Source organism: Procambarus clarkii, chromosome 48 (assembly GCF_040958095.1).
Source record: "Procambarus clarkii isolate CNS0578487 chromosome 48, FALCON_Pclarkii_2.0, whole genome shotgun sequence".
Lineage (NCBI taxonomy): Eukaryota > Metazoa > Arthropoda > Malacostraca > Decapoda > Cambaridae > Procambarus > Procambarus clarkii.
Window position 1 is genome coordinate 32,545,804 of NC_091197.1, and position 15,508 is coordinate 32,561,311.

The 15,508-nt window shown below is 41.8% G+C and overlaps 1 protein-coding gene across 1 annotated transcript in view; it reads right to left on the minus strand.

Annotated features, from left to right (window-relative positions):
* cos (kinesin-like protein costa) overlaps window positions 1–14,484 on the minus strand; it is a gene marked incomplete in the record, with an annotated part of 235,189 nt that extends 220,705 nt beyond the window's left edge. The window contains 3 exon segments of the mRNA XM_069302674.1: window positions 279–424; window positions 808–991; window positions 14,336–14,484. Coding sequence (XP_069158775.1) covers window positions 279–424; window positions 808–991; window positions 14,336–14,365 — 360 coding nt within the window.
* Between the last annotated feature and the right edge of the window lie 1,024 nt (window positions 14,485–15,508).

The window sequence follows — 15,508 nt, forward strand, 5'->3', positions numbered from 1 at the left end:
ACTGTAGTTATGGCAGCCACAATCACTCCATAAAGAATTTGAAACAAGAAAATGGCTAGTACATGAAATAACTATCTTTGATTTCTAGCAAATATGGAGAATAAACTTCTGATTAAATTAGAATCCAGATAACTCGTAATAACAGCAAATCACTGAAAACAAAAAATAAGGTCGGGATTTAGCAGGCATATATTTGTTGTGGCCTTTATATCAATTGCTGTTAACCTTATTCCAGAGTCTACGTTATTTCAAGTGCAGAAACGAGAAGAAGAACATACCCTCATGAGACTGAAGACATGACGCACAGCTTGTGGCAATAATCCAAACTCCTCTTCATTCATGGCCCATAAGAAATCTGGCCCAGTGATGGTGTAGGTCTTGCCAGAGCCACGCTGGCCATAACTAAGTACAGTCACATTATACCCTGAGAGACATTCAGAATTTAAAAGTAACAGAGCAAGAAGTCAAAATATTACAAATAAATTATGGTGTTAGCAGGGAGAAAGGGAATAGGCTCGGTGGAATAAGGGGTGGAGGTTTGAAGGAAAGAAAATACTATAATATAATTAAATATTTCAACCTGCACATAACAGTGGGTTGGATTATTTGTTTTTAGCCTCAGTACAGTGAGACACTGCATATTATTATAACGTGGTTTTTGAACACTAATAAGTTTACTATGCTGTATAGTAATACTGGTAATACCTCAGCCTCAGTACAGTGAGACAATGCATATTATTATAACAAGGTTTTTGAATACTGATAAGTTAATATCCTATTACAAGTACACAACAAGCAAGAACTCACCCTGAAAAAAGTTCACTACCAAGTCTGCCAAAGATGCAGAGTAGAGCTCCTTCTGACTAACATCTGGGCCAAAAACTGCATCAAAATCACAGAAGTGGTCATACCCCAATATGACCTGAGAGGACGCCGGAGCGACCTCAACACAGCTGCCTCGGTTGTGCTCTTGCACTGTGTGAGGTCTCACCTGGAAACAAAATTAAAGTCAATTTTACAAACATGATCTGACCAAACTTAATAGCCATATAAATGTACAGAATTTGCACTGTAAAATCAAACACCGAATGCAATGAAACTTTACAAAGAAATCACATAAATGTTATGTGTCAATGAGAAGTGCATTTGAAGTGTTGGAGGTGAACTCCTAGACCACACCCAGAGTGCATGTGGGCAATGCACGAAAACCCTGACTTGGCTCAGTTGAAGTCTCAGGACCCTTAGAGGACTCGGTTGATTTCCAGGTTGCATTGCTTTTACCATGTCGTGGTGTAGTGATCTAAGGCATATGCATAGGAGTACCCAGAGCATAGGTTTGAATCCTTCTCATGGCTCCTACTGATTTTTCCAATGAAACTTCCTTTCCTAGTGGGACTGTCAGTACTGGCAAGCTAAGTTCCCAAGTGCCCAAGCTAAGTGCCGGCCCTGCCAAGCCATAGGAAGATGCGCCAGGCCTCCAAGACCCACCCTTCCTTACTGGGATCTAGCAAAACAGTGTGGTTCTCTCTACAAGGTGAAGGGAGCTTGGGGATCAAAGATCAACTCATACCCAAGACAAATTCCACCAGAAAGCATAAGTGTGAAAAACCAGCCACTGCTTGAGGAAGAATAGAGAGAGTACCTTCAGGTAGTAAGACAAACAATCTGGAAATCATACCTGGAGAGGGTTTTGGGAGTTCTTCTTCTACCCGAGCCTAGCCTGAGGTCAGGCTCGATCATTGCCACAATATAAATTTCCACACCAGGAGGCACCTGACTGCTCCTAGGTGGCATCCAAGGTGACCCATGGTTCCAGTCAGCCTGCCTCTCACTTGCGAGCCGCCCAAAACCGAATCCCCTTTATTCATGGGGAAGAAGGGAGCTACCAAGGCCCCACCTTGCTATTTGTGTATTATTAGCAAGGCCCTCTCAAGGAACATATAGTCTCTACACATAACCAGATCATCACCATAGATATCCTGACAAACACCAAAAAACCAGCGTTGAATGTAATGAAACGCCATTTTCTGGGTGAGCCCCGGAGGTATCCTAGAGCTATCGGGCTAAAATGTGAATCATTAGACCGGGGCATTAGTCTATGGAATTCAGCTTACCAGGGACCACGAGCCAGAACCTGGACCCCTCAGAAGCGCAGGGAGTGATGGCCCTGGAATACTCCCTTGTGTTTGGGGTTTTTCCTTATCTGACATCGACAGGGGTTAAGCACCCAGAAAGGTAGGCATAACAAAACAGACCCCACATGGTAAGAAAATTGCAAATGAAACGCGAACAGAGAGACAGAATGACCTTCAATCCCAAGGAAACGAGCAAAGTCACACTTCATCGCCACATCGCTTTTCCGCACAGCCCCCTGCGCCGGCGACCCAGTCGCTCCAGTTCGGAGGGTAAGTATCAACCACGTGAAAACTGCCGACTAGAGGGAGGGAGGGTTGCCAGGGAGCCTCCGGGGCTCATCCAGAAAACGGTGTTTCATTACATTCAACTCTGGTTTTCTGTGGGGAGCCCCTTTGGCTCCCTGGAGCTACATAACCAAAGATAAGGAAAAGAGGGACTTACCCGGGAGGCAGCCGCCACACTCTTTAATGTGAAATTGAGACAACGGACTGCAACCTGCGACCCAAAGCAACACAAGAATACCCAGGCCCAGGAAAATTAACCATATTTCGGGTGGCCAGGACCCAGTTCGACCTCCAAAATCCCCGTGCCCAAATATCAACTCAAGACATGTTGCCAAACACGGCAGCCAATGCAGCAAACTTCCTAATGTCATGGGCACGAGGATAGACCACAGGCTGGCTAGTCTTAATAACCCTGTGGACAACCTGGGAGACCCAAGCCCTGGAACAGGGCACGAGGTTTTGGACACCAAGCAAGCAGTGCCTGAAACCAAGGTTCAGCCGGCCACCAAGGGGCCATGAGGACTACTCTCCCGTGTTAAGACTCAAATTGAACCAGAACCTGAAGCAACAGCTGGACTGGGTGGAAGAGGTACAGAGAACCCCACCTCGACCATTCCTATCAAAAGGTAGCCCACGGTGAAAGCCCTGCAGTCGAAGACAAGCGCCAGATATCGGGAGACGCCAAGACCATGCCGACACGAAGAGGTCCACTTCCGGGAGGCCGTACGTCCAACAGAGCCAACTGAAGAAGTCGGCGTCAACCATCTATTCCATGGGCAGGGAAATGAACCAAGACAAGCGCTGGACACTCCTTGGATATGAACCTCATAGAAAGCTAAACCCCAAAAAGTCAGCAGACGAATCACTCGAAGCGACCAGCCCCAAAGATGCTAGGACCGAAGAGAACCCCTGCAGTTCAGGCAATGAACCACCGGAGAACAGTCCGAATTGAGCCGGAGGGTCAAACCCAGAGCGACCCGAATCCTCCGAAATGACAGCCAAACCGCCGCGAACTCCCACACTGTGCTGTGAGCCCGACAGAAGGTCGGACCCCACTGACCCTGGCCGGCCTGGTGAGCACTGGTCACAAAGCCCCAGCCGAGAGACAATGTGTCCATGAACACATCGAGTGAGGGCTCGGGTAGGCACCAAGGCACTGAACCTCAATAAACCCAAAGAGGAAACTTGTGACACAGCAACCGGTGCAAGGCCTTTGAAGGCCAAACCCAGCGAAAGCAAGAGAGGCAGAAGGGACATCCCCGAAGGAACCAGAACAGACACCGAAGCCAAACCCGACCCAATGGGTAGACCAGCACTGTGAAGTTCAGATACCCACACAACTGCTCGACCAACCGCTGAGTGACCCGGGAACCCACCCCCAGAAACAGCTGAAGGCAGGACCACAGCTACAGCAACACCTCCAGATGGAGAGACATGGAAGCAGTCCGCATGTCCCAAACAGGTCTGAACCTGGGACTGAACCAGATGGGACTTCTGCCAGAACCCGAACCTGGCAAGCTGGGAAAGAACCAGATCCCTGGCGATCGGACAAGCAGACTGACTGGGAGCCCACACCAGCCAGTCGTCAAGGTAGGTCAGAACCCGAACCCCTAGCAGACACAGACGGGTCACCACACTCTGGGTAAGACGCGTGAAAACATTAGGTGACAGATTCAAGCCAAAAGGAAAGCAACGAAAGCGGTAAGCTAGATGCCCCACCCATGAAAGCCAACCAGTCCCTGAACCCCGGATGAATAGGAACGTGCTAATATGTGTCCTTGAGGTCCAGGGATATCATCCATGCACCAACTCCAAAAGAAGCCGGACCTGAGACAGAGTAGTCATCCAAAAGGAGGAGTTCAAGGAATCCAGGGGTTCAGACGGGACAAGTCCAGAGTGAATCACAGATCCGCACAGTCCCATTTCGGCACTGGAAACAGGCAGGAAACTCACCTGAGGGACAGGGTCATTTCAACCACGCCTAAGCGCACCCACTCCAAGATGACCTGACGGAGCACAGGGGAAGAAGCCTGACCCGCCAGCCCCAAACACCATGAAGGAGGAGGAGCTTCCCAACGCCACCACAGGCCGGATGACACGACCCGAAACGCCCACGAATCATGGGACCAAGCGTGAGCAAACACGCATTTTCTCTCTCTCTGGATCGCCACACTGAGGCGCTGAAACAGAAACAGGCAGCTCTTGCGTCTCCTGTGGTGTCAACAAGCATGGGACCCAATTCTTTAAGAAAGCTCAAAGTGCTCCTACCCTAGGAGCCAAGCATCTCAGATGCTATGGAAACAAAGGTGCCCTACCTTTCCACTTGCCTGTACTTGTTTGATTTTACTGTTTCCCTGTGGTTGGCTGCACCACCCACCTGGTCAGCACCGAGGTGTATTTAGGTATCAGCCAGGGTGGGTACACATGTGTAATCCCAGCTGTCTAGCCCTCTTCCAGGGGTATGTTGTGAATATCGTGATACCATATTATATAATAAATAAATATTAATACTGTCTATGTGTATCTGCGGCTATGTGTCAGCAGACCAATATGACAGCCATGGTCTCATCTGTCGTAAGTCACAGGGAAAGATTGCCAGACATGAAGCAGTCAATGACATCATCAAGAGAAGTTTGGCTACAGCTGGGTGCCCAGCACAAAGGGAACCTCAGTTGTGTAGACCTGACAACAGTCACAAATGCCCAGATGATACCTGGTTGATACCTGGTTGATGGGGTTCTGGGAGTTCTTCTACTCCCCAAGCCCGGCCCGAGGCCAGGCTTGACTTGTGAGAGTTTGGTCCACTAGGCTGTTGCTTGGAGCGGCCCGCAGGCCCACATACCCACCACAGCCCGGTTGGTCCGGCACTCCTTGGAGGAATAAATCTAGTTTCCTCTTGAAGATGTCCACGGTTGTTTCGGCAATATTTCTTATGCTAGCTGGGAGGGTGTTGAAAAACCGTGGACCTCTGATGTTTATACAGTGTTCTCTGATTGTGCCTATGGCACCCCTGCTCTTCACTGGTTCTATTCTGCATTTTCTTCCATATCATTCACTCCAGTATGTTGTTATTTTACTGTGTAGATTTGGTACTTGGCCCTCCAGTATCTTCCAGGTGTATATTATTTGATATCTCTCTCGTCTTCTTTCTAGTGAGTACATTTGGAGGGCTTCGAGACGATCCCAATAATTTAGGTGCTTTATCGCGTCTATGCGTGCCGTATATGTTCTCTGTATTCCCTCTATTTCAGCAATCTCTCCTGCTCTGAAGGGGGAAGTGAGTACTGAGCAGTACTCAAGACGGGACAACACAAGTGACTTGAAGAGTCACCACAGGCTGAATATAGATGGAGTCACCCTGCAGCCATGGAGGGATGGTAAACAGGTTGTGTGGGACTACATGTGTGCATCAACATTGGCTGATACCTATCTACCTCACAGTACAGCTGAGGGAGGTGGGCCAGCCACCTTCAGGGAAACCCAGAAAACTAATAAGTACAGGGACCTAGAACGTTGTTATAGGTTCATGCCAATAGGCTCCGAGACCTGAGCGTCTGGGGTAAATGTGCACTTAAGTGCCTAAAGGAGGGAGGTGAGGAACTTATTACGCAAACTAGAGCCTCAAGGGCAGTCAGTTTCCTGTTCCAACGCCTCAGTGTCGCGACCCAGTGAGGAAATGCTTGCTGTATCTTGGGCACGCACCCTATCTCTGAAGAACTGGATGACATTTTCAGTGATTGTTATGTGTGTGTTTTCTGTAAACTGTAACACAATGTAATAAAATTAATAAACAAAAAAAAGAATAGAGGTGGTAGAAGAAAATATTAAAGTGTTCAGTGAGAATCTACAAGGTCTTCTCTGAATACTATTTATATAATATATATAATATATATAATATATTCAGTTGCATATTGTCCTGGGGACCATTCAGGCTTGTTCGCATAATATATATAATATATATAATATATATATATATATATTAGTATATTTTGGTAGCAGTCTTTCCTGTAGACATATATTATTAAATATGACCGAAAAAGTAAGATTAATAATTCTAACACGAATTTTCTCAATCTTTCGTACATTTCTTTTCACTGTTGGAGGTAATTCAAAAATCAATTCTCCAAAATTCATTTTTATTTCTAGTCTGACGCGACACGAGCGCGTTTCGTAAAACTTATTACATTTTCAAAGACTTTAGTTTACAAATACACAACTGAATAGAACTTACGCATCTCCGCTTTTGTTTATATCTACATTTGAGTGAGGTGGATGGGGTGAGGTGGCATTAATAGGGCATTAATTTCATCAACACAAGACAGAACAAGAGGTGGCATTAATAGGGTATTAATTTCATCAACACAAGACAGAACACGAAACAATGGGTATTGAAATGGAAGTGATTGTAGAAAGCCTATTGGTCCATATTTCTTGATGCTTCTATATTGGAATTGGAACGGTGTCGTGAGGTGGGTAGAATATAGTTGTGCATTAATTGGCTGTTGATTGCTGGTGTTGACTTCTTAATGTGTAGTGCCTCGCAAACGTCAAGCCGCCTGCTATCGCTGTATCTATCGATGATTTCTGTGTTGTTTACTAGGATTTCTCTGGCGATGGTTTGGTTGTGGGAAGAGATTATATGTCCCTTAATGGAGCCCTGTTGTTTATGCATCATTAAACGCCTAGAAAGAGATGTTGTTGTCTTGCCTATATACTGGGTTTTTTGGAGCTTACAGTCCCCAAGTGGGCATTTGAAGGCATAGACGACGTTGGTCTCTTTTAAAGCGTTCTGCTTTGTGTCTGGAGAGTTTCTCATGAGTAGGCTGGCCGTTTTTCTGGTTTTATAGTAAATCGTCAGTTGTATCCTCTGATTTTTGTCTGTAGGGATAACGTTTCTATTAACAATATCTTTCAGGACCCTTTCCTCTGTTTTATGAGCTGTGGAAAAGAAGTTCCTGTAAAATAGTCTGATAGGGGGTATAGGTGTTGTGTTAGTTGTCTCTTCAGAGGTTGCATGGCGTTTCACTTTCCTTCTTATGATGTCTTCGACGAAACCATTGGAGAAGCCGTTGTTGACAAGGACCTGCCTACCCTACAGAGTTCTTCGTCGACTTGCTTCCATTCTGAGCTGTGGCTTAGAGCACGGTCGACATATGCGTTAACAACACTCCTCTTGTACCTGTCTGGGCAGTCGCTGTTGGCATTTAGGCACATTCCTATGTTCGTTTCCTTAGTGTAGACTGCAGTGTGGAAACCTCCGCTCTTTTCCATGACTGTTACATCTAGAAAGGGCAGCTTCCCATCCTTTTCCATCTCGTAAGTGAAACGCAGCACGGAACTCTGCTCAAATGCCTCCTTCAGCTCCTGCAGATGTCTAGGTGTCCTGTTTGCAAACTTCTACATGGGTACCATCGAGCAAAAAGTCTTAGTCGACATGAACTTGAAACCGGCCATATACTGCAGGTATGTTGACGACATTTTTACACAGGTACCTGATGTCAGACATCTGCAGGAGCTGAAGGAGGCATTTGAGCAGAGTTCCGTGCTGCGTTTCACTTACGAGATGGAAAAGGATGGGAAGCTGCCCTTTCTAGATGTAACAGTCATGGAAAAGAGCGGAGGTTTCCACACTGCAGTCTACACTAAGGAAACGAACATAGGAATGTGCCTAAATGCCAACAGCGACTGCCCAGACAGGTACAAGAGGAGTGTTGTTAACGCATATGTCGACCGTGCTCTAAGCCACAGCTCAGAATGGAAGCAAGTCGACGAAGAACTCTGTAGGGTAAGGCAGGTCCTAGTCAACAACGGCTTCTCCAATGGTTTCGTCGAAGACATCATAAGAAGGAAAGTGAAACGCCATGCAACCTCTGAAGAGACAATTAACACAACACCTATACCCCCTATCAGACTATTTTACAGGAACTTCTTTTCCACAGCTCATAAAACAGAGGAAAGGGTCCTGAAAGATATTGTTAATAGAAACGTTATCCCTACAGACAAAAATCAGAGGATACAACTGACGATTTACTATAAAACCAGAAAAACGGCCAGCCTACTCATGAGAAACTCTCCAGACACAAAGCAGAACGCTTTAAAAGAGACCAACGTCGTCTATGCCTTCAAATGCCCACTTGGGGACTGTAAGCTCCAAAAAACCCAGTATATAGGCAAGACAACATCTCTTTCTAGGCGTTTAACGATGCATAAACAACAGGGCTCCATTAAGGGACATATAATCTCTTCCCACAACCAAACCATCGCCAGAGAAATCCTAGTAAACAACACAGAAATCATCGATAGATACAGCGATAGCAGGCGGCTTGACGTTTGCGAGGCACTACACATTAAGAAGTCAACACCAGCAATCAACAGCCAATTAATGCACAACTATATTCTACCCACCTCACGACTCCGCTCCAATATAGAAGCATCAAGAAATATGGAACAATAGGCTTTCTACAATCACTTCCATTTCAATACCCATTGTTTTGTGTTCTGTCTTGTGTTGATGAAATTAATACCCTAGTAATGCCACCTCTTGTTCTGTCTTGTGTTGATGAAATTAATACCCTATTAATGCCACCTCACCCCATCCACCTCACTCAAATGTAGATATAAACAAAAGCGGAGATGCGTAAGTTCTATTCAGTTGTGTATTTGTAAACTAAAGTCTTTGAAAATGTAATAAGTTTTACGAAACGCGCTCGTGTTGCGTCAGACTAGAAATAAAAATGAATTTTGGAGAATTGATTTTTGAATTACCTCCAACAGTGAAAAGAAATGTACGAAAGATTGAGAAAATTCGTGTTAGAATTATTAATCTTACTTTTTCGGTCATATTTAATAATATATATATATATATATATATATATATATATATATATATATATATATATATATATATATATATATATATATATATATATATATATACATATATATATACATATATATATACATATATATATACATATATATATAATATATATATATATATATATATATATATATATATATATATATATATATATATATATATATATATATATATATATATGTCGTACCTAGTAGCCAGAACTCACTTCTCAGCCTACTATTCAAGGCCCGATTTGCCTAATAAGCCAAGTTTTCCTGAATTAATATATTTTTTCTAAGTTTTTTCTTATGAAATGATGAAGCTACCCATTTCATTATGAATGAGGTCAATTGTTTTTTATTGGAGTTAAAATTAACGTAGATATATGACTGAACCTAACCAACCCTACCTAACCTAACCTAACCTATCTTTATAGGTTAGGTTAGGTTAGGTAGCCGAAAAAGTTAGGTTAGGTTAGGTTAGGTAGCCGAAAAAGTTAGGTTAGGTTAGGTTAGGTAGGTTAGGTAGTCGAGAAACAAATAATTCATGAAAACTTGGCTTAATAGGCAAATTTGGCCTTGCATAGTAGGCTGAGAAGTGCGTTCTGGCTACTAGATAGATATATATATATATATATATATATATATATATATATATATATATATATATATATATATATATATATATATATATATATATATATATATATATATATTGGTGTATACTGGCAGCATATGGAAGAAATAATAGCATATGGAAGTGAATAAAGAACTAGAAAAGTATAAAGAAGAAATATATAAAGAAGTATAAAGTATAAAGAAGTATAAAGAAAAGTATAAAGAATACCTCAAAAGCTTCATAGAAGGTTGTAACAGAACCCATGAGCACCACACCAGAAATAAATACAGTTTTGATATTCCTCGAGTACGACTTAATCAAACTAGAAATGCTCTACAAATCAAGGGACCCAGAATGTGGAATGACCTTCCCAACCATGTTAAAGATTGTACCTCTCTCAACCAGTTTAAGATAAAAACTAAACACTACCTAATAAATTCCCTGTAACCTACATCACTCCTCTATTGTCAACCCATGTCTGTTATTTTTTTTAATCAACACTGTTTGTCAACCTATTGTATCTGTGCTGCTTTTTCAGTCATGTTCCCCCTTTTTTTATCTTTATTATGCTCAATTAGTATTAAGTTCTAGATATTAATGTTTTTCTTGCCCGAAACGCATTGCGTAATAGTGGCTTTAGGCATTGTATGTACTAGCTCTACCTATATATCAATCCATTAATGTAACATCACTTGTATGTATGTACCTTACCTGAATAAACATATTTATTTATTATTTAAATAAAAGCGACATATGCTCAAGTTGTAAAAGAGAAAGACTATCAAAGAAGTGTGTTCGGAAGTCAAAACCAGAAATAACCAACAAGAAGCAGAAATTAGGCAAGCAATTAGGAAAGAATTGGTTACCAACAGTAAACTAGTACAAAACACTGCAGATAGAACTAAGTCCATAATCATTTTTGGATGTTTGGAGAAGGAAATTTCATCTAGGGTGGACAGAGCAGCAGAAGAGATGAAAATCATAGAGAAAATAGTAGGTTTAGGAGAAGGCACAAAGGAAAATGTCTGTGATTTTAGAAGAATAGGAAAATATGAGAAAGACAAGAACCACCCCTTAAGGGTGACGTTTAATGGAGTGAAAAACATGATGGAAGTGCTAAGAAATGCCAGGAAGTTGCAGAGTGATGAGGTTGGCAAACTTTGGTCAATATGACAAGACCTCTCCAAGGAAGACAGAGAAAAGCTGAAAATGAACCTAATTGAGGCAAAACGTCTAAATGGAGACAGAAATGAAGAAGACAGAAATTCTTTTTTCTACAAAGTGACAGGGACTGGAAAGCTTGTGAAATGGTACATAAAAACAAAGCAACAAGATCAGTAGTGGAAGGGGGAGTAAAGAGCAAAGGAAAAGGGAACATGTTCTTGAAAATTGTATATACCAACATAGATGGAGTGAGGTCAAAAACTTTGGAGTTGCAAGATATAATCCAGCTTAGGGTCCCAGATATTGTCGCATTATCAGAGATGAAACTTGAAGGAAATATAATAAATGAAGTCATATTCCCAAGAGGCTATTCAGTTTGAAGACGGGACAGGAAAACTAGGAAGGGAGGAGGAGTGGCTGTACTGGTGAAAAAACACCTGAAGGTAAGAGAGTTAATATTTGAAAACCCTCGAGATATTGATATAATGGCATTGCAGGTCTGGAATCAGGATGATAAGCTGATAATTTTAAATGCCTACAGCCCACCAGCAAGCAACACATGGACAAAGGAAGAACTGGATGTCAAACGAGAGGGCCTCATAATGGTCATGAGAGATATTATTGTACAAGCAGATAAAGATAAATCACGACTATTGATACTGGGAAACTTCAACTTTAAAGCAATAGACTGGGAGGCCTATGAAGCAAGAACGGAGGACTTTTGGACATGCAGATTTGTGAACCTCATTCTGGAGATATTCTTGTATCAACACATAAAGCAGGCCACAAGAATGAGGGAAGGAGATGTATCGTCAGTACTGGGTCTAGTATTCACCAGGAAAGAAGAAGAGATATTTGACATCCAGTACCTTCCTCCCTTGGGAAAGAGTGATCACGTCCTGTTAGACATTGATTATGCTTTAAGATATCATCTAGAAGAAAATGGGGACATTGAAACAGTTGATAAACTCGATTTAAGGAGAGGACACTATGGGGAACTTCAAAATTTTTTTAATGAGTGTAATTGGACAGAATTGTTGCTAGGCAAGGAAGTAAATGAAATGTATGCCAAATTTTTAAAAATATACGAGGAAGGCACACAAACAGTCATACCAAAACAGAGATGCAGGGCCAGAAAACAGGATTGGTTCGACAGAAATTGTGAGAGGGCAAGAGACCAAAAGACACAAAAATGGAATCAATATAGGAAGAGGCCAAACCCCCAAACATACCAGCGATACAAAGATGCGAGAAACAACTATACGGCAGTAAGGAGAGAGGCAGAAAGAAATTTTGAAAAAGGTATAGCGGATAAATGTAAAACAGAACCGGGCCTATTCTACAAATTCATAAACAACAAATTGCAGGTAAAGGATAATATTCAGAGGTTGAAAATGGGAAACAGATTCACGGAAAATGAAAAGGAAATGTGTGAAACACTAAATGAAAAGTTCCAAAGTGTGTTTGTACAAAATGAAATCTTCAGAGAACCAGACACAATAAGAATTCCAGAACAACATAGAGCGGATAGAGGTGTCTAGAGATGAAGTGGAAAATATGCTAAAGGAGCTCGGTAAGAACAAAGCAGCTGGCCCAGATGGCGTTTCACCATGGGTTCTGAGAGAATGTGCATCTGAGCTCAGCATTCCACTTCACCTGATCTTTCAGGCATCCCTGTATACAGGAGTTGTAGCTGATGTGTGAAAAAAGGCTAACATAGTGCCAATCTACAAAAGTGGCAGCAGGGAAGACCCCCCTCAATTATAGACCTGTATCATTGACAAGTGTAATAGTGAAAGTATTGGAAAAACTAATCAAAACTAAATGGGTAGAACACCTAGAGAGAAATGATATAATATCAGACAGACAGTATGGTTTTCGATCTGGAAGATCCTGTGTATCGAATTTACTCAGTTTCTATGATCGAGCCACAGAGATATTACAGGAAAGAGATGGTTGGGTTGACTGCATCTATCTGGACCTAAAAAAGGCTTTCGACAGAGTTCCACATAAGAGGTTGTTCTGGAAACTGGAAAATATTGGAGGGGTGACAGGTAAGCTTCTAACATGGATGAAAAATTTTCTGACTGATAGAAAAATGAGGGCAGTAATCAGGGGCAATGTATCGGAATGGAGAAATGTCACAAGTGGAGTACCACAAGGTTCAGTTCTTGCACCAGTGATGTTTATTGTTTACATAAATGATCTTCCAGTTGGTATACAGAATTATATGAACATGTTTGCTGATGATGCTAAGATAATAGGAAGGATAAGAAATTTAGATGATTGTCATGCCCTTCAAGAAGACCTGGACAAAATAAGTATATGGAGCACCACTTGGCAAATGGAATTTAATGTTAATAAATGTCATGTTATGGAATGTGGAATAGGAGAACATAGACCCCACACAACCTATATATTATGTGAGAAATCTTTAAAGAATTCTGATAAAGAAAGAGATCAACAGAAGCAAGAGAGGCAGAAGCAGCTGAAGCAGCAGCAGCCGAGGCAAGAAAGATGGAAGCTATTGAAGCAAGAAAGGCTGAAGCAGCACCTGAGGAAAAAAAAGATTGACTAGCCAAAGCACAAAAAGCTGATGCAGAAAATGCTGAAACAAGCAGCAGTGGCAGCCGAGACAAAAAAAATGGAAGCAGTTGAAGCAAGAACGGCTGAAGCAGCACCTGAGACAACAAAGATTGACTAGCCAAAGCATAAAAAGCTGAAGAAGAAAAGGCTGAAGCAGCAGCACCAGCCGAGGCAAGAGCAGCTAGGAAAAAGGCAGCTGATGCAGGGTTGTTGATACAGGATGAGCTGAAGGAGCAGCTTAGGCAAGAGCAGCTGAAGGAGCAGCTGTGGCAGGACCAGCTTAGGCAAGAGCAGCTGAAAGAGCAGCTGAAAGAGCAGCTTAGGCAAGAGCAGCTGAAGGAGCAGCTTAGGCAAGAGCAGCTGAAGGAGCAGCTTAGGCAAGAGCAGCTGAAGGAGCAGCTTAGGCAAGAGCAGCTGAAGGAGCAGCTTAGGCAAGAGCAGCTGAAGGAGCAGCTTAGGCAAGAGCAGCTGAAGGAGCAGCTTAGGCAAGAGCAGCTGTGGCAGGACCAGCTGAAGGAGCAGCTTAGGCAAGAGCAGCTGTACCAGGACCAGCTGAATGAGCAGTTTAGGCAGGAGCAGCTGTGGTAGAAGCAGCTGAAGTAACAGGTGTAGCAGGAGCAGCTGTGGCAGGAGCAGCTGCCTCAGCAGGAGGGGATCAAGCACCATCCTACCCTCTCAACTTACTCACCCGCGCCACCACCCTCACTGGCACCTCCATGCTTATGCTCTATACACGACTCCACGCCTTCATTTTTAACCCAAAACCAAAAAACTTCACATTTTCAAAAACTTGTAATAAATGAATGTAAACAAAGTGTGGATTAAAGCAGGATCGCACACAACTGTTTCGACATAATGTATTTTATCTATTTTCTAGACAAAGTTATTATCAACTGAATATTATAGGTATATTATTAATTGTTTTTTTAACGAAGTAATAGCTTTTGCTTAAATTTAATTGGCATTGTGAATTTACATTTATTAAGCTGTAACAAAATCCGTATTTAGTAATACAGTGTAAGCACAACAGCCGTATTACATATTTAACCTATTTCACAACATTGGAATTGCATATAATAATAATACAAATAATAATAATAATAATAATAATAATAATAATAATAATAATAATAATAATAATAATATCAATAATAATAATAATATTAATACAATTCAATTTCAATTTCTTTCTTTATTATGCACCCCATACCCATCCCGTGGGCGGTGGTGTAAAGGATTACAGAGGCACATAATCGGTTCAGGAACTGAACCCTCTAGTTCGTTCAGCTAAGCAAATAACAATGTTTGACGCTAGTTACAAAATTATCAATAATGTATACACATGTACACACCCTCATACATACATGTACATATATATATATATATATATATATATATATATATATATATATATATATATATATATATATATATATATATATATATATATATATATATATATATGTCGTACCTAGTAGCCAGAACGCACTTTTCAGCCTACTATGCAAAGCCCGATTTGCCTAATAAGCCAAGTTTTCCTGAATTAATATATTTTCTCTAATTTTTTTCTTATGAAATGATAAAGCTGCCCATTTCATTATGTATGAGGTCAATTTTTTTTATTGGAGTTAAAATTAACGTAGATATATGACCGAACCTAACCAACCCTACCTAACCTAACCTAACCTATCTTTATAGGTAAGGTTAGGTTAGGTAGCCGAAAAAGTTAGGTTAGGTTAGGTTAGGTAGGTTAGGTAGACGAAAAACAATTAATTCATGAAAACTTGGCTTACTAAGCAAATCGGGCCTTGCATAGTAGGCTGAGAAGTGTGTTCTGGCTATTAGGTACGACATATATATA